This window comes from Pelophylax lessonae (genome assembly GCF_965119305.1).
Source record: "Pelophylax lessonae genome assembly, chromosome: 5".
Lineage (NCBI taxonomy): Eukaryota > Metazoa > Chordata > Amphibia > Anura > Ranidae > Pelophylax > Pelophylax lessonae.
This window is the reverse complement of record NC_138772.1, coordinates 211,174,155-211,201,896: the sequence shown is the minus strand read 5'-3', so window position 1 is coordinate 211,201,896 and position 27,742 is coordinate 211,174,155. Positions and strand designations below refer to the sequence as shown.

The 27,742-nt window shown below is 42.7% G+C and overlaps 1 protein-coding gene across 1 annotated transcript in view; it reads left to right on the top strand.

Annotated features, from left to right (window-relative positions):
- Nucleotides 1-24,830, top strand: part of ITPRID1 (ITPR interacting domain containing 1) — a 192,878-nt gene extending 168,048 nt beyond the window's left edge. The window contains exons 11-15 of the mRNA XM_082259492.1: nucleotides 252-1,442; nucleotides 4,388-4,515; nucleotides 13,542-13,653; nucleotides 15,370-15,597; nucleotides 24,627-24,830. Of these exons, the coding sequence (XP_082115618.1) occupies nucleotides 252-1,442; nucleotides 4,388-4,515; nucleotides 13,542-13,653; nucleotides 15,370-15,597; nucleotides 24,627-24,659 (1,692 nt within the window). The 3' untranslated portion in view covers nucleotides 24,660-24,830. The remainder of the gene's footprint in view (nucleotides 1-251; nucleotides 1,443-4,387; nucleotides 4,516-13,541; nucleotides 13,654-15,369; nucleotides 15,598-24,626) is intronic.
- The last annotated feature ends 2,912 nt before the right edge of the window (nucleotides 24,831-27,742 follow it).

Sequence of the window (27,742 nt, the reverse complement as noted above, 5' to 3'; positions counted from 1 at the left end):
CAAAATCTGGTGCAGCTGTGTATAGAAACCAATCCGCCTCCAGTTTTTTTATTTATTTTTTTGTCAAAGGTTAATTGAACAAGCTGAAGTTAGAAGCTGATTGGCTACCATGCACAGCTGCACCAGATTTTACACTTTCCTGTTCTTGTAAATCAACACCACAGTACATATTATTATCCTGAAAGAACGATCCTGTTAAATCCACCCCAATAATGTGCTTTGGCATGTTATGTTTTCTCTTTGCTCTGCAGAATCTGCATGGAAGTTCAGACAGCTTAGACAGCCAGGTGACTCTCCATGGAAAGAGCAGTTCTTCTGAATTTCCAGATATCAGTGAAGAATATGATGATGTTCAAGATTTTACTGACCCCTCGGTGACTGAGAATACTACAGCAACTTCTACAAGTCCCAGCCTTCCAACAGGCAAATATATATACAAATCACTATCAATGACCACAGAAAATAGTGATGACCTTTTCCAGAGTTTTGAAAGTCATGCCGACAATATGAAGGGAATGTACAAGCAGATATCAATACTAGAAGATACTGAGAATGAACTGGAGGAAATTTCTAATGGTGTAAGTTACTTGCAGGATGGTGAACCAGAGGACCAGATGGATAACAGACAAACACAAACCCCGGTGTCCTCTGAAATGGAATATCCAGTTTATGTCACACATTACCTAAGTGACATCAGGAAAACTAATAGTGAATCCTCTAGTGAGACAAATGATGATCAAGGCTGTTTTGAGGGAGATGTAAGTCATCTTCAAGTTAAAAGTGATAGTGAGAGTAATTCATTTGCAGATGATGAATGTTCAGTAGTATCAAGTGTGAAATGGACATCTCCCATGAACAGTTCACAAAACCTCAGCTTCCATGCACAGACTCCAACTGAGTCTATAGATTACTCTGATCATGAGCTGCACTACTGCCACCAAGACAAAAAGAATACATTCCAAACAGAATTAAACACAAATATTTATAAGTCTGTAACCATACAGATGTCTTCAAACTTGCTACAAGATCCAGGCGAATGCGCTAATAGACAACACTCAGTTTACAGTATAAGCAATAACCGAAATGAAGTGCATGCTTTGTTTACTTGTGTGGCTGATAGAAAAGATGCTTATAGTCAGACTGAAACAGGGTGGTTGAATGACTGCTATACTAACAATCATTGCTTTCATCAAAGGAGCCACTTTCTCACTGAGTCACTCTCACTTGATATGGGTCTATGGGGCCACCATCATTCTTCACTTCCTGCACCTAATATTGCCTGCTGTCATTGCTGCCACTGTCATCACTGCTGCGTATCAAGATGTCCAACAATGTGCAGACACAATGTACCCAACAGACCTAGTTCTTCTTGCATCAATATAGAAAAGGAACTGTCAGACACACTGAGCTTGTTGAGGGATTCACTTATCGGTGTATCTTTGGTATGTATAAGAAATATATTTTTATTTATTTTATTCTGACCCAGTGTTACATTTGCTTAGTGCCTTATGCCATGACCATGTCTTACTGATGTTCACTCTGTAAAGTTAAAATTGATCTCTTTGAAAATTAGAATTGAAAAATTAGCCTCCTTTTCTCTCTGCACTGCAAGAGATAAATGCGTGATTAGTCTAATGGTAGAGGAATAGGCTGAAATACTTATATTATTTCTTCTCCAGCAACCTGCATTCTCCTCCACTCCTGAATGTAAGCAGGCTTTCAATGTCTTTAGAATGACCATGATGATGTCAGAAAGCCTGTTACCGGCAGAGCGGCTAAGGGAAGCTGGTTCGAGGGAGAAGCCTTGCAGGAGTGAGGAATAAGGGGAAGGAGGAAAGCAGGGGGTGGGGCTGATGTTGGGCTTTAAAATATTTTTTTCTTACAGAACAATTTATATAATGTAGCTCAATGAGAGAGCTCAATGTAGCAACACGATTTTAAGATAGCGAATATCTTCAGATTTTAATTCAGTTTTATAAGTGTAGAAAATTCAAATATGTGTTTCTTAATCTATATGGTATATAGAGATATTTCAGAAATAAGCACTTTTGGCTGAATTTTACTGACAATTTTCTGACACATAAGTGGGCTTCACAGAATTGGTTCTCATACAAATTTCATGTGGCTTGTGATTAGGCTGCCAAAATGCTTCAATATCATAATTTAAACATACAGTATATTACCAAAAGTATTGTGACGCCTGCCTTTACACTTGCATGAACTTTAATGGCATCCCAGTCTTAGTCCGTAGGGTTCAATATTGAGTTGGCCCACCCTTTGCAGCTATAACAGCTTCAACTCTTCTGAGAAGGTGGTCCACAAGGTTTAGGAGCGTGTCTATGGGAATGTTTGACCATTCTTCCAGAAATCCATTTGTGAGGTCAGGCAATAATGTGTACGAGAAGGCCTGGCTCGCAGTCTCCACTCAGTAGCTTATTTATCCTGAAGGTGTTCTATCAGGTTGAGGTGAGGACTGTGCAGGCCAGTCAAATTTCTCCACCCCAAACTCGCTCATTCATGTCTTTAAGGGAGGATTTTAACCCCAGTCCATTTCTTGCCATCTGCATCTTAATGGGGAGAATTACCTTCACTTCCTGTCCCATAGCCAAAACAGGAATATAGAAGGAGTCCTTCCAAAATGAGAGAGTTCCTGGTTGTCATCAGAATTAATGTCCCAATTGGAAGATGTGTCCTCTATTCTTGTTCTGGCGACAATTAAAAAGTTTTCCATTCACTTTCAGGAAAAAAGACCAAAAGTGAATTTCCTTAACAGTGGCCCAGCTCAGAACAAACATCTGAAAGGTGTTCTAATCCCTCTCCACTGAACAAAAAAGTTTTTCCTTTAGCTATACTTTAAAGCCTAGTACACAGGGAATGAATGTCGAGCCGCATCCAGCCTGTGTGCACTGCAGTCGGTCCAACAGCAGCATGACTGGAAAAGGTCTGCCGATCGGCTCCCAATCAGCGCTCTCAGCCAATGGCTGAGAGCACTGCCTGGAGGGTCCTGGTTACGGGCCATGAAGCTGTCATTGAAAAATAGAACAGGGGGATCTCTGTTAGTTAGTACGTTAGGATAGTTAGTACGTTAGGATAGTTAGTACAGCAGCTCCTCAGCTGTCAGCTTTTTTTCGTTCAGCCCTGCTGGGTTGAATGAAAAAAAAACTACTAGTATGTACTAGGCTGAAGTCTGAGAAGTGTGAATTCCTGGCCTGGAAGCTTTTTTTTTCTAGCAAGTAAAGTCAAGATCAGGATGCTGGGACCTGCACCTTTCATAACATGCCAGCAGTATATCCTATTTCTATCTTTGAAAAAAAAAATAATAGTCAGATATAAAGAACACAGCTGAAAATGTTTATAAATTTACATTATCATGTATATTAATGTTGGATATAGATATATTCGTAATCATTGTTAGTATCAGGTTTGTACCAGTGGCTTTGCTGACAAGCAGATTAGGGAATTCGGGTAATGCTTTGCTTACATTTAAACAGTTTTCAGTAGACTTGAACACAAAAAGTAAAGAGTTTCTATTGTTTAGAGAATATCTAGAAATTTTCATTTGCCTGAGCAGTAGCCTCAAAATTTTAATTTTGTCTGGAACTCCTCTGGAAAAAAGCAGTGCACTTCCTTGTATGTGAGTGTGCCTAGGCAATCCTGTTCATACAGCCTCATAGATGTATACCTGCAGTGTAAGATCTGAAGCATTGCAACCTCTGACTGCTAGTCTCAGGAGATTAGGAGTGAGATTTGGTAATATTACTGTGCTATTCAGTGCTCTCCTTGCTGGGGGCACTGACGTTAAGAAGCAAAGTCCTGCCTCTACCACGAATACCGCCATACAGAGACAGTGCAAAACAAGGCATGCTAAGTCAGTAATGGGAAAAGATCAGCTGCAGGGAAACCACAGGCAATACTGGTGACTAGTCCTTTAATCTTTGCCCTTTGTTTTAGGGCACAGCTTCAGGAGTTAAATTCCTCCTAAAGCTTAAGAAATACATCTTTTTTTAAAATAATCTTGTCTAATCATTCCTTTCACCACCTTAATCCTGCCTGTTCTCATACTATCTGTTGAACCCATGTTTCTTCCAGTAATGCCTTCATCACAACTTATCATTTATGGAAAGGCTGGCTATGTGATTTGCATCTGTATTTTAACTTGAACAGAGTAGACAAGGCGATTTGGGGACCATGAAAAAATAATGCTGGATGTATCGAGAAAAGCTTTTCGAAAATAACCTTTTCTAACCATTCTTTTTCAACACCTCGAAATGCCTACTCTCGGAATATATGTTAAATCTATATGTTTCTCCTTGTAATGTCATCATCGCAACTCACCATTGAAAGACATGCTGGCTATCTGATAATTATCTGTATTTAATCTGAACAGAGCAGAGATGATGATATGGACAACATGAAAAAAGCATGTCGGACGTATCGAGAGAAGCTTTTATCTATCGAGCAACATTTGCTAGAACAGCAAGCTGGCTGCTTTAATGTCCTCACAAGTGAAGAAAGGTAATTCAGTTTCATACTGCCTACAGATAAGAGCACTTTATTAGATCAGGATGTATCCAATCTACACTTTTTTCCTATTATATGTTATTATTAAAGAGGGGAAACATTTAAAAATGGTCTCCACACCTAAATCTTAAAGTGTTACTAAACCCACTACAGTGAAATCAGTCTATATATATACAGTAACGCATGCTTGTTAAACTCACTGTGGATCCTAAGGGGTTAATCTTCTGCATTGTGTAAAAAGACTGTTTGATTCAGTTTCTTCTGATCCTCCCCTTCTTCCAGAGTCCCCAAACCATCAGGCTAGGGGACAAGCTACACATGCTCAGTTTGGTGTGTATTGCTAGAGAGTTTTCATTTATTTTTTTTGGGAGGTTGCATGTGATCAGCACAGGGCCAATCAACACTGTCCAGATAGAGAGTCAGGGGTCCTGCAGTCTCATAGGACAATCAGGGGAGAAAACTGCTAGTACAAGCTTTAACCACTTTACCACTAGAGGATTTAGCTGTCTTACGTCTGGGCCACTTTTTGTGATTCGGCACTGTGCGAATTTAACGGACAATTGCGCGGTCGTGCGACGCTGTACCCAAACAAAATTTACGTCCTTTTTTTCCCACAAACAGAGCTTTCTTTTGGTGGTATTTGATCACCTGTGCGATTTTTACTTTTTGCACTATAAACAAAAAAAGTGCGTTTATTTTGAAAAAATAACAATATTTTTAACATTTTTTTATATGAAATTCCCCCCAAAAAAATGTAAAAATCCAATTTTTTTTAAATTTTTGGCCAATTTGTTTTCTGCTACCTATGTTTGGTAAAAAAAAATCACAATAAGTGTATTTTGATTGGTTTGCGCAAAAGTTATTGCGTTTACTAACTAAGGGAAAGATTTCTGTCATTTTTGGTGTTTTTTTTTTTAACGAGTAATGGCGGCGTTCTGCGATTTTTTTTTGCGGGACTGCGACATTGCGGCGGACAGATCGGACCCTTGACCGACATTTTTGACACTTTTGGGGGTACCAGTGACATTACTGCAGTAATCAGTGCTATATATATGCACTGTTACTGTAAAAATGACACTGGCAGGGAAGGGGTTAATTTTATTGGAGAGGGAGGGGTTAATGTATGCCTGGTGCTTACTGACGTGTGTGGGGGGAGGTGACTGAGTGAGTCAGGGACAGATCGGAGGTTCAGCTATGCTGAACACTGCGATCTGTCACTCCCTGTCACTTAGGAGATCCGCCCGCTCTGTTTACACAGGTGGGCGGATCTCCAAACTAGGTTCCCCGACGATCGGGGGAAGAGTAGCGGCGATCGCCGCTGCTCCTCCCCTGGCCCGACTCCCGCTGTGACTGAAAAGCGCCGCCTACAGGGGGAGAAGTCTAGCGACGTAGTACTACGTCACTAGACGATAACGAGCCACGTTGCTGCAGTAGCAGCAACGTGAGCAGACTGCAAGTGGTTAACCAGACACTGATAGAAGTCACCAGACTGCTCTAACTGCTGATGAGAACAACTATTTAGCAGTTTATATTTACTAAAATAAGTGCATTCTCATGTTCTGTGTACTGTGGGAGACCAGATATAGTGAATGCAGGGTCCTCGGTTAGGTAGATACCTGATAGTGTCCTGAACCAACCAGATTGTTCCGCAGGCATGGTTGCTTTTTTATGGAGTTCCCATTTTACCCTTCCTATCTATAAAATGTTTTAAAAAAGTAGGAAGCTTTACATCCATATCTATTATATTACAAAATAACCCAATTTTAGCAAAAAATACAATCAGCCTCTTTTTTTTACTTCTCCCATGTAGGAAAAATAATTAATTTGCAGAAACAGTAGCTAACAATATTGCAGAGAATGGCATTGCAGTTGCCATAAATAAATGCATGCTTCTACAATAGTTGTGGTTGACTCACTGCCCCAGCAAAGAAATAATTGTAATCTTACCTAAAAGAACCTCCACAGGTGTGATTACCTCAATTACTGTATATGCAATGTTCCAAATTTCACCAGAAGAAAGTAGATACTTTAGATGGCTACTTACCAATATGAGTACATGACTCATAAAGCAATTATATGCATCAATACAAAACGGATCAGGAACATGTTTAGTTAGCTTAATTAATGACTTATGAAATGCAGGAACTTCTAGATGTCTCATAATCACAGGACAAACTGAAAATAGGCATTTGAGTAGTCTTGAATGTATCATAATCCAAACTTCTTTACATTTTACTTAAAGTAGTAGTTAGCTACTTGTTCTGTAATGCTGAAGTGGTTTTGTAGTTTACTAAGCCACTTTCTTCAGCCACTTACTACTACTAGATTTACCATGACCCTGGATAAATGAGAACCTACACAAACATCCCACCTAAAGTGTACATCAAGACAAAATAAAAACATATCCAGAACATATGTTCATGACCATATTTCGCCAATGATGTCACTCAGCATTTTACAGTAGTGTTGGGAGCTCAGACAAATGCCCACAAGCCACAGCAATAGTTTAGGGCTTCCAGAACGAGGAATGGGCTGGGTTTCTTTTTTTTTCAAAACAGTGAGGTTTATTGAAACTTTTGGTACAATACAAAAATAAACCGTGCATTGAAACTTCAACCATATTCATAATACACAGGGGTACAAAAATATAAATATTCACAGTGATTAACACTTAGAAACAGAACAGACATAGTAAAAAAAAAAAAATAAGGCAGTAGTCAGTTACTTTCTTTCGGCCCAACACTCAAGCAAACACTACTGGTTTAACAGGGACGGTCAGCATAAAGTAGTTACCTACTTCACTACTGAGCCGTATCAGGGCACTGCACCCATTTGTCCCAAATCTTGTTGAACTTCTGAGGGCACCCCCTATGTTTATATAAAAGTTTATGAAATGGGATGACACTATTAATTTCCTTAATCCACAATCCTAAAGTAGGAGGAGTAGGTCTCATCCACCGTCTGGCTATCAATTTACGTGCTATAAACAAGGTTTCCTGAAGAAATATGACAGTGGATTTGGGCATCTCTCCATCCGGATAGACCCCCAGGAGACACTCCTTAGGAGAGAGTTGTAGAGGAGACCCCATTTTGTCATGCAGAAATGTGACTACCTGTTGCCATAGAGTCTGTAATTGGGGACAGCTCCACAGTAGATGAAAGAAGGAAGCATCAGGGTCTCCGCACATAGGACAAGAGGGGACCAAGTCAGGGTGATATTTGGACAGTCTAAGTGGGGTGAAATAAGCCTGGTGTAATATAAAGGTCTGGGTTAGGCGATCCGACAGTTTTGGCGACACTCTGCGGCACGTCTCCAGGGCATCCTCCCACTCCTCATCCTCCATGGCCCCCACACTACGCTCCCAGCGGGTCTTAAGTGCAAAAGCTAAAGTGGTCGAAGAAGGTGTGTGGAGCTCAGAGTAGAACATGGAAATGAGGTGACTGGGTTCTGTACTTTTAACAATCTCAAGGGTGGTAATCGATTCCATCTCAGGAGGGCCGTCAGGGAATTGAGATCTATATGCATGGGAGAGCTGTAAGTATCTGTAGTGCATGGGGCCCTGGAGCGCAAACTGGTCTCGCAGGGTCTCGTAAGACCGCAGACCAGTGGTCGTGGAGATATGGCTAAGGAGAAGAATACCCCTCCCACTCCATACCGACAGGTCAGGGATGGAGAGAAACTCACGCAATGTACTATTATGCCACAGAGGGGTAAATGTGTGGAATGGAGGGCACCGAAGCCTGGACGCTACCACCTCCCAGATCCGACAATAGTGATATAGAAGAGATCTGGGGCACAGGGGCTCCGACGAGCCCCTGACGCCCCTAAGGATAACTAGAAGGGGGTCCCCGAGGGGATGAGCCCACCCAGGGCAGAGCAGGGTCAAGAAGCGCTCTCTATCCGTTTTATCTATGTGAAAGAACTGGGACAACTGAGCTGCCAGATAGTACAGATTAAAATCCGGCAGGGCCAACCCCCCTAGATTTGTAGGATTCTTGAGCTTGCGCCAGGAGATCTTGTGCCGGTTAGCACCCCAAACAAAGGTCTTGAGGAGTGATTCCATCTGCTTAAACAGCCTGAGTGGCAGATAAATAGGAGAGTGCCATACAACATAGAGAATTTTGGGAAGGAGAACCATTTTAATTAAATTGACTCTACCCATCACTCCCAGAGGTAATTTGGACCATACTTGAATTTTAGCCTTAAGCAGAGGGAACAAGGGTTGAACGTTATCCGGGACATAATCTGCTGAGCTAGCTGTCACTTGAATCCCTAATTGTAGGGCCGGGTTTGCGGGGGCGATCGCCTGCGGGCTCTCGTCAAGTGGAAGAATTTGTGACTTATCCCAGTTTATCTGAAAACCGGAGAATCGTCCGTACCGTTCAATTAAAGAAAGGGCTGTGAGCAGGGATTCTCGAGAGTCTTCCAAATACAACAAAGTGTCATCAGCATACATGCTGATTTTCTCCTCTAGTGGTCCCCTACGTAGGCCACGAATCCCGGGATGTGCTCTAATGGCCATCGCCAGGGGTTCCGCGGCCAGGGCATACAGCAGGGGGGAGAGGGGGCACCCCTGTCGAGTGCCAGGGGAAGGCGGTCGACTGCCACCCGTTGGCCAGGACCCTAGCTACCGGGGCGCTATATAGAAGTTTGACCCACTTAATAAAATTAGGTCCAAAGCCATATCGGTCCAGGCAGGTCCATAGAAATGGCCACTCTACCGAGTCGAATGCTTTAGCCGTGTCCAAGGAGACCACCACCCTGCCACCCATTCCGTCGTGTTGTGCCTGGAGATTCATGAATAACCGGCGAAGGTTAAATGAGGTGTTCCTCCCAGGCATGAACCCGGCCTGGTCCGAGTGTATGAGTGAAAGGATCACCTTGTTAAGACGGAGGGATAAAATTTTCGCAAGGATTTTAGTGTCTACTGGGAGCAGAGAGATGGGACGGTAAGACTCTGGGGCGTGTAAGTCTTTGCCCGGCTTGGGGATGAGCACAATTAACGCCTCCCGCATAGAAGGGGGCAGGGCTGCATCCCTGAACAAGGATTGAAACAAAGCCAATAATTTAGGAGAAAGGAGTTCCGAATATTGGGAGAAGAACTCAATCGGGAGGCCGTCTAGGCCAGGGGCCTTAGATCTAGGGAACTTGGACACGGCTGCTGCAATCTCCTCCACAGAAATGGGTGCCTCGAGGGTCGCCAACTGGTCAGATGTCAAAGTGGGAAAGTCAATAGAGTCCAAAAAGTCATGCATGTCAGTGCAGTCAGCAGGGGCCTTAGAGGTGTAAAGTGTACTAAAAAATGATCGGAAACACTGTGTCACCGCAGCAGGATCAGTGATCTCATTACCCAGGTCATCCTTTAAAGTAATAACTACCGGGGGCCTATCCTCACAATGGACTAAATATGCGAGGAGTTTCCCCGCCCGCTCTCCATGTGCAAACAGATTCTGCTTCTGAAAAAACATCTTAGATTTCGCCTTCTCATATTCAAGTTGGGAAAGGACTTTAGAGGTCAATTTATACTGGGATTCATGTGTCGGAGTCGGGTCCGCCATAAAGGCCTGTTCAGCTTCAGTTAGATTTGTCGTTGCCCTGGAGATCTCCTCGGTAGCCCGCGCTCTAACAGCTTTGATTTTGGAAATCATAGTGGATCTGGCGAACAGTTTAAATGCCTCCCACACCGCAGCCGGGGAGGCAGTGCCCTCATTATCAGAAAAGAATTGTGTCCAGGTCCCCTCAATGTCGTTCCCATCAGACACCAAGGGGAGCCAGGCGGGATTCAGGCGCCAGGCCGGGGGAGGTCTATTACAGGGCAAGGACAAAAGTATCCAAAAAGGGCAGTGATCAGACAGAGTCCGTGGGGCGAAGCCCGCCGCCAGTAACCTGGGGAGCAGGGTTTGAGACAACAATATCATATAAATGCGTGACATAGAATGGTGTGCAGCCGAGAAGCAGGAGTACGCACGCTGAGCGGGGTATTTGCTGCGCCAGGAGTCGGCCAAACCAAAGCTCTCCAACAATCGGGAGAACCTGGTCGGGGACGACCCCGGCGGCGCCTGGGAGGCGCCACCGGATCTATCCAGACCCGAGTCCATCACATTGTTAAAGTCGCCCAGCCAGATCACCGGGGCCCCCGGGCATTGTGCCATAAACGCCAATCCCTCCATTATTACCACAGTAGAGTAAGGGGGGGGCACATAGAAAGCCATCAGCAGCATCAATTCCCCATAGACTGACGTTTTGAGAAAGACATATCTACCCATTGGGTCAACCTGAGATCCTAGGAGCTGGAAATGTACCGATTTGGCCACCAGAAGCACCACACCCCTGGAGTGCGAGCTATATGCTGAGTGCTGCACCCAGCCAACCCAGGGCCGTTTGAGAGACTGCTGTACGCGGCCCTCCAAGTGTGTTTCCACCAGTACTATAATGTCAGCCCGGACACGGCGTAAAACATTAAAGACAGCCGTCCGTTTAATCTTATCGCGCATACCCCTGACATTCCACGTCAACAATTTCAATGCGGCCATGGCAGGGGTAATACGGAGCGTGGAGCGGAGGCTCCCAGGATCTCAGGCAATAAGGCCACAGAACTAACAATTCCACGGTCATACACTAGCATTAATAAACGGCAGCAAAAGAGCAGGCAGTTATTACTTGAGGTCAATGTGCATAGAACATAAACAGTATAGAGATTGTACCAAATATAAACTGTAAACAATGGTAATACCCCAATCCCCCCTCCCTGCCCTGCACCAACCCCAACTTGTGCGGGCATGTTCCCAAACAAGCGCCTCAACCAGAACAGGCCCACATGCGACTGGTAAAGAGCAAAACCAGGGGGCCAGGGACCCCCAGGATAGTCAGCAAAAATACAGCAAAATACAACTAGGATAAGCAAGGGGGCCCGGGGGCCCATGTCCAACAAAAGTCGCAGGGGGCAACAGGGGAGTTGGGCACAAACACACGCCTGAGCGGGTGTAGGGGGCAAAAACCAACAGGTGTATCGCTGGGTAGCAAAGCCTATGGGCAGGTGGAAATCCATAGGAAGAGAACAGAAAAGTCAGTTCCATCTGTGGAGCTAGGGCGCTCCGCCGGTCAAACACATGAGCAGCAGGTCAGGGAAATGAGGGGGGAGGGGGGGGAGGGGGATGCAAAGTCTTGAGTTCCGCAGGATCTACAAAACCCCCTCCACCTCTGCAGCAGTGAAAGGCATAGACAATCAGGGAGAAAGTATCATGAAGTCGCCAGGGCAAGGTGGTCAGGCTCTAGCTTCCAGTCCTTCTAACCAGGAGATGGCGGCTTCCGGATCCTCAAAGAAGTGGGCTCGGTCCTCACCCTCCACTCTAAGACGGGCCGGGTACAACATAGAGTATTTGATATTCTTGATACGCAGCCTGCGTTTGACCTCCAAAAAGCTCTTGCGGCGCCTCTGGACCTCAGCAGAGAAGTCGGGGAAAATCGCTACTTTGTGATTTCCAAATGGAATGTTCCCCTTAACTCTGGCCAGGCGTAATATGGCATCCCTGTCCCGATAGTTCAGGAATTTAGCGATGAATGTGCGGGGGGGTGCACCCTGAGGGGGGGGACGCCCTGAGAGGCGATGTGCACGTTCCACAACAAAAGTGGGTGAGAAGGATTCTCTGCCATATGTCTGAGTGAGCAATTGTTCCAAATAGGATGAGGGGTCCGCACCTTCAGAGCCCTCCGGGAGGCCAATGAACCGCAGGTTACAGCGGCGCAGCCTATTCTCCATGTCATCCTGTTTTTGAAGGATAAGGTGTACTTGTTGCTGCAGCCTGTCTGAGGAGCTTTGCAATGGGGGGAGGGAGTCTTCCACCTCGCTAATTCTGTGTTCAGCCTCACCAACTCTGTCCCTTAGCTTCTGCATATCCTGGCGCATCAATGATATATCTACCTTCACCTCCTCGATTTTAGTTGTCAGCATGGTCTGGCAAGTGGCAATCGCTTCCAATACCTTGGATGTAGCAGGGCTCTCAGGCTCCTCCACCACAAGCGACGGGCCGGCGCCATCTTGGATTGGGGCCTCCTTCTCCAGCCTCCGGAATGCAGCTAATTTTGCCGCAGCTTCAGAGCCTTTCTTCGGCGGAGACATGCGGAGGTCGGTGCCGCGGGTGTGTGGGAGGTGAAGGGAGGATTATCGTGCCCGGAGGGCTGCAGGATTAGCGGTAAAGGATATCGGTCCGGCGGAGCTCCTCTCACACACGTCCTCTTACATGCTGCGCCAGGCCACGCCCCATGGGCTGGGTTTCTTTTGGACCCAGGTCGCAACTGAATCTACATCTCATCAGTAACTTACCCATGGTGCCCTCATAGCCCTCTAAAAAATGTATGCAGATATCATATGTCTCAGATTTGCTCAGGCTCTGAACACTGTGGCAAGACTTTCACACTTTGGAAGGGGCTGCTAATTGATTATATTTGTGGGGCTACACTGGTGCTGCAGATGGATCTAGCTTTAAAGCCGCATTATGGTTTTGGGAACAGCACTGGTCCAGCAAATGGATGGAGCTTTAAAGCAGCATTATGCTTTGGGGAACTACACTGGTCCAGCAAATGGATATAGCTTTAAAGCAGCATTATGCTTTGGAGGACTACACTGGTCCAGCAAATGGATGGAGCTTTAAAGCAGCATTATGCTTTGGGGAACTACACTGGTCCAGCAAATGGATGGAGCTTTAAAGCAGCATTATGCTTTGGGGAACTACACTGGTCCAGCAAATGGATGGAGCTTTAAAGCAGCATTATGCTTTGGAGGACTACACTGGTCCAGCAAATGGATGGAGCTTTAAAGCAGCATTATGCTTTGGCACCAACAGCGTTTGCTTTGGTGGGTACATGTGCTTTCTCTTTTATTTGTCTAGCCAATAGTTAGCTTTAAGCTGACAAAGCTTATCAACTGTTGTACATAAACAGTTCTTTTGCTGTAAATTCACATTTTTTTAGGCCAAATCTACTAAGTACTTTGTGCTGGATTTCTTCTTTTATTTTTTAGAGAAAAAATTAGAAGACTGCATTTGTTACGTCGAGATGTCCTTAAAGAAGCAACAGAATTGGAATTTAATTTGGACGAAAGAGCCCGCCATGTCAAAGAAGCCATTTCAGTGGTATGTCTGCAATCGGTGTCATAGCTTTGCAAATTAAATATTAATATTATTTTCAGATGTGGCTATTTTAGATTCCAAACACATTTTTCCTAGAATGTCCTTTCTGGATTATTTGGATGTGGTAGCTTACATTATTTTGACTTTCCAGTATACAGTATATCAAGCAACTCCTGTTCATTTTGCCTTTCACTGAGCAAAAGGGAGAATAGAGTGGGAAAAGTAAATATAGATATACAGTTTTGCTGAAATGGTAATTTGGTAATGTTATATATGAATCTGCTCAGATTTTGTTTTTTACTTTTAATTAAATATAACAGAAATATTGTAGATTTTTTTTTTTTTTTGATTAATGGTCAAAAAGTAATCAACTGTGTTTTTTTTTTTTTTTCTTTCAATTCCATTCTGCCAACAATGTATTTGATTAGGTTACATGTTATTGCTACATTTGTAACAGCTGTAAGAATGGTTTATAGCAGTTAAATGTGGAAGAAAAGCCTAACTTTAGCTACTTTTAAAAACATTACCCCCACCCCCTCTGACCTAACCTGCATACCTTGTATAAAAAGATCTGTGTACTTACTTATTTTTAATCCAGTCCGGTCACGGGATCCAGCGCTACCGGCTCCCTGTGTCAGTGAGCAGCTGCTCCAGGGAAGAGGAGAAAGCAACAAAAAGTTTGGGCCATAAGAACCTATGGGTGATGTCACAACAGAATCCACAGTTGCTGAAGTACACAGCTCTTTTTTATACATTTATAAGAATAGTTATAGTTAGCTTTACTACCATTTTAAGCTGTATGCACAAGGGTGGTTTGGCCCATAAATGTCAAATTCTGACATTTTCTGGAGCCTGGGAGGCATAGGTGCAGCGTCCAACCTGCTACCAGCCCCCTGTAAAAATCTATGACAGACTGAAACAGCTGGACACTGTACCAAACATTCCGAACATAAGCCCTGAACACACACCACCTTAAATGCAATATCATTTGGTACCGCACCCAGCCACCATGTATTTCAGCCTGTCATAGAATTTGACAGGCTGCTGCTACCTGCGACTCCGAAACCCCCTAAAAATGCAGGAATTCTATGCTGATGAGCCATCGACACATGTGAATGGGGCCTTATTTGGAAACAATCAGCCTAAAGTGAATGTAAAGGCAGAAGGTATTTACCTTAATGCATTCTATGCATTAGGGTAAAAAAAAAACTTCTGGGTGCAGCTCCCCCAGCCCTTCCTAATACTTACCTGTGCCCCATCTCGATCCAGCGATGTGCATGAGAGCATCGGCTTTAACAGGTCCCCTTCTCCTCATTGGCTCACACAGCAGCTATCAATCACATGCAGTGAGCCAATGAGAAAAGAGAGGGGGTGGGGCCAAGCTGCGTTTCGTGTGGGAATGGACAATGTCCATTCACAGGAGTGTGGTTCAGGAACAAGCCTGCTCGAGTGCCCCCATAGGAAGAGGTTTGCTATTTGGGGCTCTCGACGGGTGGGAGGACTGCCAGCAGGGCACCCAAAATAAAAAAGATCAGGGCTGCTGTGTGCAAAATCATTGCACAGAGCAGGTAAGAAGAACATGTTTGTTGTTTTTTTTTTTTTTATTACATCCTTTAGAATCACTTTAATAGGTGTTGTGGAAGAAATGTTTTCCATTTTATATTTATGATCATACAGTATAGTTTATAGATCATGTTCTGTGTATTATCCTGCTTACAGCAACTTGAACAGGTTTTGGAAGAACAGTCAAGGCTTTATTCTGAACTTGAGTTTTCCGACTTGGAACTAGAAAGCAGTGCTGAAGGACACAGCAGAAATCTCTATAAAAGCCAAAGTGTTCCTTCTACTTCAGATTTGAATGTTCCTAAAGAAGATCCTCAAATCAAGACTAATTCAGAAGCAGGCATACAGTCACAGAAAATAGACTTCAACACTATTCTACAGAATGTAAGTTAGTACGATGATAACACACAATAAAGATATTTATGAAAGTAGTCTTCATATTAAAAGTTCAATATAGATAAACAATCTAATGTAATTTTATTTTCTGATTAAAAAATGTTAACCAGCATGAAAGTTGGTACAGCAACATATGGGCAGTGAATGGTGGCATTTGCAATACTTATGGTCAAATCATGCCTCTAACTTGGATACTTAATTTCCATATTGTTTCCTGTTAAAGCACTTAGTTAGCGGCCAAGCACTTTCCAGGTCAAGAGCTGTTGCACAGCCTCTAGTGAAGGGATCCTCAAACTACGGCCCTCCAGCTGTTGCGGAACTACACATCCCATGAGGCATTGTAAAACTCTGACATTCACAGACATGACTAGGCATGATGGGAATTGTAGTTCCTGAACAACTGGAGAGCCATAGTTTGAAGACCTAGTGTGACACTGTCTTTAAAGACTCACATCGTGAGTAGGCCTCTGGACATAGCAAAGGTAGCTCCCTAATGTGAACTTTGTGTGTGAACCTGTCTGTAAAGGCTCACCTAGTGAGCAAGGGAAATTGGTCTGAAGTTCTGGGAGTTATCTCACAGTATTACAATTCAGTGCTATTTATAAAATGTACTGCCTCTGCCATTTTCTTTATTGTAAAGCTTAAGGCTTCGGGATTGAGTACTGACATTATCTTCTACGTGGAGTGCTGTGAACGCACGATCTGCATTCTCTTTCTGCCCATTTGGCCTGAAGGAAGCACCATCCCACTGCTGCTTCTGCTCTTGAAGTATCATGTGGATCTCAAGTTTCCACTTCCATTCCACAGCCTGCTTACAGTAACTTGGTTACCTGCTTGAAATCCTCTTCAGCTCAGCTGCCTGAGTTTGTTAGTACTTAAGACCTTGCTTCACATTTTGCCTAGTTGCTGACCACCATGCGGTGCACTCAAAGACACTGGGGGCAGTCCCGCTGCTATGGGTGACCTCAGCCCATACTTCTCTAATAAATATGGGGGGGTGTTTTCCCAATATCTCCAATGGAACCAATTCCTGTAATCTGGGACCTCCCCCAATTCCACTGTGAACTTTCTAGCTGTTTGGGCCCAGCAACAGAATCTTTCTGTCCGTAGGGGGGTTTTAAGCAAACTCTGGCAAAGTCTGACTCTGATGTTCCTGTGACAGTGAGCCGAACTTGGTCTGCAGCCTCTGCTTGTTATTTCTAATTCAGATTCAGAATCCCAACAGTCAAGGGATACTATTTTTAGGTCACTGTAGTCTCCTGCAGTTGACTTGGATTTACAGGAGGTGGTGTAGGCGGGCAAAGCCTATTTTCTCCACTGCAGATGGTGGTCAACCGCAGTAGCAATACAGAGGGAGAGGAAGTAAAGAGGAATCTAGTTCCTCTATAATTTTCTGGGTCACAGGGGACAGCTATCCTATTGGATGCTGGCACCCTATGTGACTTTGGTGGCCATCTTGGGTAAGGCAGAGTCTACTTAAGGGACAGGTCTTCCATCTGGGACAGTGCTTAGCATCAGTGAAAGGTTCCAGAAGAGTAGGGAAAGTGCAGGGACATGCCATTCTACCTGAAAGCCTCCCCATGGGTACGAACTGGCCAGTCCACATTCCTCTGCTGGAGACAGGCGCTGTCAGCGCACCTGAGACCTTCTGCTACTGACACATCACTGTTTCATTTTGTGAGTGCCCCCGGTCGGGAAGCCTTTCCATGGGGCTTGTTGTGTATTGCCAAACCTCAATTACAATGTATTCCTGTTACTCTGCACCTGGGCCCTGAATGTTTTCTGCAGCTGCACCATGTTGCACCTACCCACAGTGGTTTCAGACCTTACTGATGCAGTGCATGTTACCCTGTATGTGGAAGACCACCCTGCTGTTATAGGCCTTTATCGTAATTTGAGTTCATTTTGATTTGGTCCTCCTTTCTGTGTTGGGGGCATCTCTAATCTGTTGACTATGTCAGAGTGCTTTAAAAGCTAACTGCACCTATTTGAGGAAAATCCATCACTTGTTCCCAAGTTTGGAGGTCAATAAAGATGTTACACTTTTTTTTATCTTTGAGGCGTGAGAAAGTTATGTAAGAAGATGGTTGGAGTGAAGGGAAGGCAGGGAGAGTGGAAAAAGTACAGAATGTGGAATGAAAAAAAGAGATGGGACACTTTTTCTCTTGCTAGGCCCATGGTATTTCATTACAAATACAATTATTGCATATGCATGGAACTGAGACACTTACAAACAGAGTAACAGAGTTTAAAAGGCTAATGCCAAATTTTATTTGTATACAATGATAAAAACAGCCCAAAGCTGATAAAACATGTACATACATAAACAAATGCAAAGATATTTTATTTAAGGAGTATTCTAGACTTGAAGATACAACCTACAATAGCTGCCCATATATATTAGACTAGCTAGGGGGATCTCACAGTCCAACTCAACATTTTTCGGGGTAATTCTTTCTTCTGGGGATTTTGGGGAACAAAGAAATCTATGAGGTAATAAATGACAATTAGCATAAATCATCTGTAATGTACATAGTGATATATTTGTTGTATATAAGCATCATAATACAGTACAAGAGCCTACTTACATTTACATATGGTAGAAAAATCGTGCCTTCAAATGGAGCTGGAGTGACACATTTTCCAGTTCACCGAGGGGGCCCGAATGATGGCACACGGTGCCGCACCACCGACATGTTGCCACGCAATGCCCTCAGCTGAGAAGCCTTGGGTGTATGTGGGGAATAGCAGCCCACACATCACAACCCCTGCAGCCTGGAATAAGGAGCTGTCCAGAATGGGAAAAGGGGGAAACAGGGGAAAGGGGTTTCCCTCTTTTCCCTTCTTTATTCACCCCATGCTTTTCCTCCATTTGCATATGCTATGTATATGTATCATTAATTTACCTCTATTGTTGTGTACATGCCTTTTTTGTAACAAGTAGAACTGCAGTGCACACCCCTGACCGCCGGGGGCTCTGCCTGGCGCCCGCCGAGTATATGCCCCGCCCGACATGTAAGGGCTGTCCTGTTCTGGACAGCTCCTTATTCCAGGCAGCAGGAGTTGCGATGCATGTGCAGCTATTCCCCACATACACCCACGGCTTTCCAGCTGAGGGCAATGCCTGGCAAAATGTCGGCGGTGCGGCGCCATTCCGCTGGCAGGCGGGGTGTCGCTGCACGTCACAGTGTCGGAGGACCCACCCCAAGCCCATGCTCGCTCACATTCTTGAGCTAATTGAGCGGGACATATAAGTGGGTCTTAAGCCCACATTAGCCGGACACAGGTGCTTTTGCCTGCACCACATGAGAGGTGATGATGATTTGATCCTTTTTTACCAATATATACAACCAAGCCCCATTTGGTGATCTCCTCCATTTGAGACTGGACTTGGATTCAGTGAGGACCTTTTCATCACAATAGCAGTGCACAGGTCAGTTCTATATACCTTAAATTATTTTAATTTATGGATTGGTTTGCTTTTTTGGCAAAACCCTCTGTTTCTTTACTCTTTTTGTGCTCAAAAAACTTTTATTTAATTTTTTTTTTTTTTTTGCTAATAGATCTGCACTGCTCATTTTCCCTATAGCACATCATAACTCCATAATTTTGTGATCTTTTTTAATATATTTTTTATTTGCAGACTCCCTTTTTTCAAATGCTTCACCTCTCCCTCCTGCTTTGTGCTTGCCTTTGGCGACTTGGCTGTGACCCTCTGAGTGGGCCCTTGTGGTAGCACACATTTGGCACTGGTGCCTGTAACCCCATCAGTGAACTGAACAATTCAAATTCAAAAAGGAATCACTCAGAAACATGTTGGGTTGGACTGTGAGATCCCCCTAGCTAGTCTAATATACAGTATCTCACAAAAGTATCTCACATTTTTTTTTTTTTTATATCTTTTCATGTGACAACACTGAAGAAATTACACTTTGCTACAATGTAAAGTAGTGAGTGTACAGCTTGTATAAGGGTCCTTTCACACGAGCGATCCGATCAGATCCGCCTGTCAGTTTTTTAGGCGGATCTGATCGGATCCCCCATGCATCCCTATGGGGCAGCGGATGTCAGCGGAGACATGTCCGCTGACACCCACTGCCATCAGCATCCAATCCTGTCCGTGAAATCTGGAAGGATGGAAACCCTATTTTCCATCCGTCCAGGGGATCGGATCGGATCTGATGAGAGCGGACAGCCGGTCCACTCTCATCCGATTCCCCCATAGAGATGCATGGGGCTCTGACACCTCCCTCTTCGCACACAGAGCGAAGAGGGAGCTGTCACATCCCTGCTCAGCGGGGGATTTGTGTATCGATCCCCTGCTCAGCAGCACGGATCCGCCTACGGAGGCAGACCGTGTGAAAGGGGCCTAACAGTGTAAATTTGCTGTCCCCTCAAAATAACTCAACACACAGCCATTAATGTCTAAACCGCTGGCAACAAAAGTGAGTACACCCCTAAGTGTAAATGTCTAAATTGGGCCCAAAGTGTCAATATTTTGTGTGAATATGGCCACCATTATTTTCCAGAACTGCCTTAACCCTCTTGGGCATGGAGTTCACCAGAGCTTCACAGGTTTCCACTGGAGTCCTCTTCCACTCCTCCATGATGACATCACAGAGCTGGTGGATGTTAGAGACCTTCACCTCCACCTCCACCTTCCTTTTGAGGATGCTCCACAGATGCTCAATAGGGTTTAGGTCTGGAGACATGCTTGGCCAGTCCATCACCTTTACCCTCAGCTTCTTTAGCAAGGCAATGATCGACTTGGAGGTGTGTTTGGGGTCGTCATCATGTTGGAATACTGCCCTGTGGCCCAGTCTCCGAAGGGAGGGGATCATGCTCTGCTTCAGTATGTCACAGTACATGTTGGCATTCATGGTTTTCTCAATGAACTGTAGTTCCCCAGTGCCAGCAGCTCTCATGCAGTTCCAGACCATGATATTCCCACCACCATGCTTGACAGTAGGCAAGACACACTTGTCTTTGTACTCCTCACCCGGTTGCCGCCACACACGCTTGACACCATCTGAACCAAATACGTTTTTTTTTGTCTCATCAGACCACAGAACATGGTTCCAGTAATCCATGTCCCTAGTCTGTTTGTCTCCAGCAAACTGTTTGTGGGCTTTCCTATGCATCATCTTTAGAAGTCCTGCTGGGACACAGCCATGCAGACCAATTTGATACAGCATGTGGCGTACGGTCTGAGTACTGACAGGCTGACCCTCCCACCCCTTCAACCTCTGCAGCAATGCTGGCAGCACTCATATGTCTATTTCCCAAAGACAATCTCTGTATATGATGCTGAGCACGTGAACGCAACTTCTTTGGTCGACCATGGCGAGGCTTGTTCTGAGTGGGACCTGTTCTGTTAAACCGCTGTATGGTCTTGGCCACTGTGCTGCAGCTCAGTTTCAGGCAATTTTCTTATAGCCTAGGCCATATTTATCTAGAGCAACAATTCTTTTTTTCAGATCATCAGAGAGTTCTTTGCCATGAGGTGCCATGTTGAACTTCCAGTGACCAGTATGAGAGAGTGAGAGCGATAACACCAAATTTAACACACCTGCTCCCCATTCACACCTGAGACCTTGTAACACTAACTAGTCACATGACACCAAGGAGGGAAAATGGCTAATTGGGTCCAACTTGGACATTTTCACTTAGGGGTGTACTCACTTTTGTTGCCAGTGGTTTAGACATTAATGGTTATGTGTTGAGTTATTTTGGATGGGCAGCACATTTACACTGTTATACAAGCTGTACTTTACATTGTAGCAAAGTGTAATTTCTTCAGTGTTGTTACATAAAAAGATATAATAAAATATTTACAAAAATGTGAGGGGTGTACTCACTTTCGTGAGATATGGGAAGCTATTGTAGGTTGTATCTTCCAGTCTAGGGTACTCCTTAAATTACATCTTGCATTTGTATTTAGCTTCAAAAACTCTTTTGTCACCTCCTACTCCACCCAACATTTCTTAATCAAAAACATTATTAAAAAACATTGGCCGGTCTTAAAAAATGACCGCATTCTGGGCCCTATTTTATCTGAACACCCCAAAGTTATTTTTAGGGGAGTCCCCTCCCTAAGACATAAAATAGCTCAAAATGTTATTGAGAGACCCATTCAACCCTCATTTTTTGGTGATTTTAAAGGTTTTTACCCTTGCCACAGATGTCAGATCTGTTCTCTCAACTCTTTTAAGGGGAGAAAAATTGAAAGATTTACATCCTCTTCCACAGGACGTGAATATAAGATTGATTCTTTCATTACCTGTGCGTCCACCAATGTTGTCTACATGCTGCAATGTAAGTGTGGTCAGCAATATGTTGGACGAACAACGAGGAAATTACAGATCAGGCTAGGGGAGCATGTGGGAAACATTAGGAAAGGTTTCCCTGGTCATAGTGTGTCTAAGCACTATGACCAGTGCCACCACAAGAACCCTAAAAACACATTGTTTATAGGGATAGATAAGTTCTCACCTCACTGGAGAGGATCCAACATAAGACGAGAGATATCAAGGATGGAAACCCGTTGGATCTATTTTTTAAAGACTTATGTCCCTCATGGGTTGAATGTGGAATGGGATGTAAACTCTTTTATTAATAACAGTTGATTTTTAATATTTTTAACCTTTTATTATTTTTATTTAACATTTGTGATGATGACAACTGTGATAAATATATGTTTGGTATAGATTTGGGATTGTTATAGGACACACATCCTGCTAATATAATTTTTTATTAGCACGACACACTTTATAGTATGATGCTTGGTGATTCATTCAGAATTTTCATCATTTATTAAGAATAATATGTTTATGGATACTTTTTTCCATACATGTGTTCATTCACATGCACTACTTCATATACACCTTTCATGTATATATTTTTAGATATATATTTTTATATATATATATTTTTCTTTATTTCATATGATTAAATATTAATTTCATTTTTTAATATATTCTTAATATTACACTGTTTTCACCAACAGCCTTTTTTGTATAAATTTTTAAAGTTTTTAGTAATTTTTCACTGTTTTTTCACCTTTTCATCATTTTTCTTATTAGATGTTTCACACATTTTTGGCCACAAGATGGCGTTTTATTTATTCACAACAGGATATGTGTTCATATTAGCCCAATCTATGAATAACGATGTGTAAAGTTTTATGAAATACATAGTGCTTAAATAAGTATTATGTTTCAATATAGGTATTTTTAAATTGTGTAATTCTCCTCAATCTTTGTGATTAATACACTGTACTCCTCCCTATTTTCTTATAGTTTTTAATCATGAGCGAGGTATACTGTCTCTAGTGGTGGGTGCATGATATAGCCCGCAGTGGTTAGTTTGCACTAAGCTACCATAGAGAGGAATGGAGTGCAGGGTAGTCTATCACTTCCTATTGAGTGAGATCATGTGATGATACTACTTCCGCTTCCGGGTTGGTGGTTACCATTGGCAGATGTGATGACACTGCTTACACTTCCGGGTTGTCGGCCATCATTGTTGGATGTATACAACCTTTGTCTCCACGCTGCTTCATCATTGGTGGACGAGGTTGTCACTCACCTAGATGTGGGGGTACAAATGGCGTGTGAGTTGTGTCTGGAGTCACGCCCAGACGAAGTCTTTTGATGACGAAACGTTGGCGACTCCAGATGCAAAGTCCACACGCCCCCTTACGGAGCCGGCTGCTTTACATTGCTTGATGCTGTTTTGGACAATTGCGGGACGCCGCACTGTTCTATGTACCTGTTTTTTACCTTCTTACTGTGAGTAGTATTCTTTTAATAAATTGGATTTTATATGTTACGGAATTACGCTATGGGCTTTTATTCTTTTTATATACTCATGCTTATATGATGGAGTGATTATGAAGCATTGGAGCTTGACAACCGCTGGTGACATTGGTATAACATCTTGCTGGGAGAGGCTGTCTCATTAAATTGAGTAGCCAAGGAGTTCTGGTAAGCTGCTTGTGATACTTGTGCACAGAGGTGTCCCCATCCTTCACTTTTCCCTGGGTGTCACTGAAAAGGATTGTTCTCCTCAACACCTTGCATGCGGATTCATTTTCATTTGCATTTCTGTTTTGGGACTTTATTCAGTATTTTGGACACTATTTTGCTTATATTGTATATGTTTTTTTGTGGTTCTCCACTTGCCACATTATTATTCAAATTACTTTAGCACTGCACTTTTTGTAAAGATTTTGGTTATTGATCACTGTTAGTTGATTTTGGTGCTAGCTGCTCACATAATTCATATCGAATACACTGCCATTTATTTAACTTAGCGCAGGAATTTTTTTCTCTCCCTTTATATTTGTATTTATGTATGTACATGTTTTTTAGACTTTGATCTGTTTTTATCATTGTATATAAATACTGTAAAATTACGGTACGATGGCGCTTTTCCACTGCATGGAACCGAACGGTACGGCTCTCAAAAACAGTACCACCTTGATTGTGGTTCCAAGAGGTACCATACCCGGTACCATATCCCACAATCCTTTGCATGCAGTCACTACTAGCCACTGATTTGGCAGAGAATCCCACCCACCCCGTTGTTATCCCACCCACTTAACTTTAGTATTATTTTAGTGGAAAAGCAAACCATACCTTACCGCACCGAACCGTTCCAACACCGTACCATTCGGTACCAGCAGTGGAAAAGCAAACCGGGCCAAGCAGGGCCAAGTAGAGCCGAGCCAAAAGTCCCTGATGGGGTGTCTCTGTTGCATGCATATGCAATGATTGTATGTGTATATTATTGGGATGTTGGCAGCACTTTAGATACTCCACTCATCTTTTCTTCTCCTCTTCATGGTATTTCATTATGTAAATAACTACAGATACCGACATATAAAACTGACTGTACTTGAAAAATGTCACACTGAACTCACTTTAGGTGGAACAAAGTACAGTAGCAAAAAGCAATGCTATTCTCTTCAAGCAACAACACATTCATTTTAAATAAACATATACTTTTTTTTGTAGATCAAAAAAACCTTCAGAAGTTTCAACAGCTGAAATGAAAAGAAAAACCACAACCTGAAGAGGTCTTAACGTGTTTATTATGGATATCAGTACATGCATCAGAAGACTGTCTGCCCTTGTGATAAAATGTATAAGCTGATCACAGACGGTGTGGGAACTATCCATACAAATCAACTGCTGGGAATAAGCAAAAATCCATTTAAAGAGTCTATTATTTTTAGTCACTTTACGCAGATTCATATATTTGCACAGAGAAAGAGGAATAATAAAATGTCTTCATTAATGCTAAGTAGGAAGCCCAATCTTCTATGTTTTATGGACGTTTTATGAAATGTGTAATTGCCACTTCTCCATTGAAAACTATACTAGAGAGACAAGTTTTTTTTTTTTTTTTTTTTAAAGACTAACATGCTTTATTCTGATTAATTACATAAACTGATCATATTAACACAATTCATTTATAAAGACAGTGGCTTTCCTTTAAAAAAATGCTCTCCTTTAGTTTATCACCATTTTGCATTGTATCAGGGTTCTTTGTACAGCTTGAAATGTTTATTTGAAGTGCACATCAAATAGCATAGTATAATGAAGATACAAAAAAGTCAAAATTGAAAAAAAAAATACATACCCTTTAATAAAAAGTATATAACTAGCTCTCTAAACATGGCAGACATACATTATAGACCAGTGATGGTGAACCTTGGCACCCCAGATGTTTTGGAACTACATTTCCCATGATGCTCATGCACTCTGCAGTGTATTCGAGCTTCATGGGAAATTAAGTTCCAAAACATCTAGGGTACCAAGGTTCACCATCACTGTTATAGACACTAGATGATAGTCTTAAGCCCCGTACACACGTACCGAATGTCGGCCGAACGCTCGGCCGTCTTTTGTCCGGTGCTGTCCTGTTGGCTGAAAACTGCAAAAGACTGCACATGAATTTTGTCGGCCAACAACAGCCGACTGCAGAAGTGATGTCATGTGATGGTTAACTTTCCATGTGTTTTTTCTTCTCTGAGCATGCCCAGTCTTGCTAATCGGCTGTTGACCGAATTCTGTACTGACTGGCGAACAATTGGCCGTTCTGGTGTTGGCCAACAAAAATTTTCATGCCTGCACACCCGATTCTGTTCGGCCTAAAATGCGCTGTCGGCTGTCGGAAGCATCATACTAACAAGCCTACAATCGGCCGATCGGTCGTCGGCCGAATATTTACGGCCGACAATCGCTACGTTTGTACGGGGCTTTAATGACCTAATGTAAAGAGAACAGTGTCTGACAGCTGAAGGTTCACAATGTGATGAGTGTGATAGTACCCTTAATGCCAGGGCTGTCTCTGTTCATGCTTCATATCTTTCACTACCTTAAATGCTAATGTGGGTAGAGCAATCTTATTTAACTGGTCCAAAAGACAAATTTGAGATGGAATAGAAGGAGCATTCACATGCAGATGTTCGATACTGTCTATAGCCAGCTTGAAGAACTTAACCAAAACCAACAGCATCCAAACTATCTTTTCGTAAATAAGAGAGGAATGTATTCTGCATAAAATACTGCCTTACAAAGCAATGGAAAAATACATTTAATAAATAATTAAAATTAAAATCCACATAAAGTGCATATGCCTGCCATATCAACCAACAAGGAGGGCCACACTGCTGTTGCAACCTGGCAGGTCTGCCTACTTTCCATGTCTAGTCTACCCATTAAACTATGAAAAAACACTAGTGCATTGGTGAGTTTTCACCTCTACCAGCGCCTGAAACATGTTAAAATGACAGTCGTGTGCAATGGGAAAGGGCTTGATTTGGCATTACAATAATTTATGGTATACAGTTGTAAAGGGAAAATTAAAAAAATATATTTTTGGTAGTTATACTTGCATGTTATGACTTGTGAAGCAATAGCTAGGTTGACTAATGACCTTTTTACACCATTATGTTGTAACTGTACTTAAAGGCATGTCCACAGCACCCCAAAACCACAGGGAAAATAATTTATATTATAATTTGTGAAACATCTCACATTATTGCATTGTGTTATAGTACAATGCATTTTGTATGTGAAAGTTATTTTTTGTTGCATTTTATTCTGCAGGTCTTGAAAAATGCACAATATATTGTTAATTCACAAACAACACAACACACAATTTAATTAAAGAGCTTTCATCAGTTTCAAATTAACAATTCTACATGTTCTCAGGGAGGAAATTGGAAACAAAAAAAAGGAAAATGCATCTTTTGTTGCATTTAATTTTTCTTATACTGCATTAAAAATGCTTTATGCATTTGTAATAAAACATATATGCAATGATGTGAATGGGCACTAAACTGAGTGGATTAAAGAATGTTTTAAATGCTTCCGTGGCGTTCTCATTTGATAAAAAATCATTTTCTATGTTAATTGAACTGCGACCTGTATCCAAATTCTTATTGATGTTAATAATTTAATAACGTGAATATTGTCTACTTTGTATTTTCATATTTAACACGTCTGTAACACTGAAAGTGTGCTGGACAACACTATAGATGTGTGAAGCTAACATACTGTGTATTTATGATTTTTGTTTTGTCACTCATCAAATGCTGTACATTACAAGTGTGTGTTTCACCATGACTATGATAACAGACAAATGCTCAGAGTGATGTTGTATTAGGAATATTTTTTTACAGGTTTATCTCAATGAATGCCACAAATGCTGCTACAGAATTGGTAATCACTCTGCAATGTGCAAAATTTATTGCTATCCTTAAAGAAAAGCTGTAGCCCCTGGGGCTTATAAACCACCTCCATTTACCCTTCTTGCCACCATTTACTCTTCTTCAGCATTGACAGGGCTAAGCTGTCTCTTGTCACTCCTTTCACTGTTACTGCCATACTCATAGGAGTTACACTGCCCATAGTACCCTGCTACATCCCCATCTATAAGTGCACAGGTACAAGTTAAAAAGGCATTTTCCTTAGATTGTAGTAAGTGTAAGAAGTGATATTCACTCACCCCTGTATTCCAGAGCCTTAGAGCTAATTTGCATGGTATAGTGCCATAAGTAATCATTGGTTTTTCTTGTTAGATTTGCCTAAATGTCAGAGATTCCTTATTTCCCAGCACATAG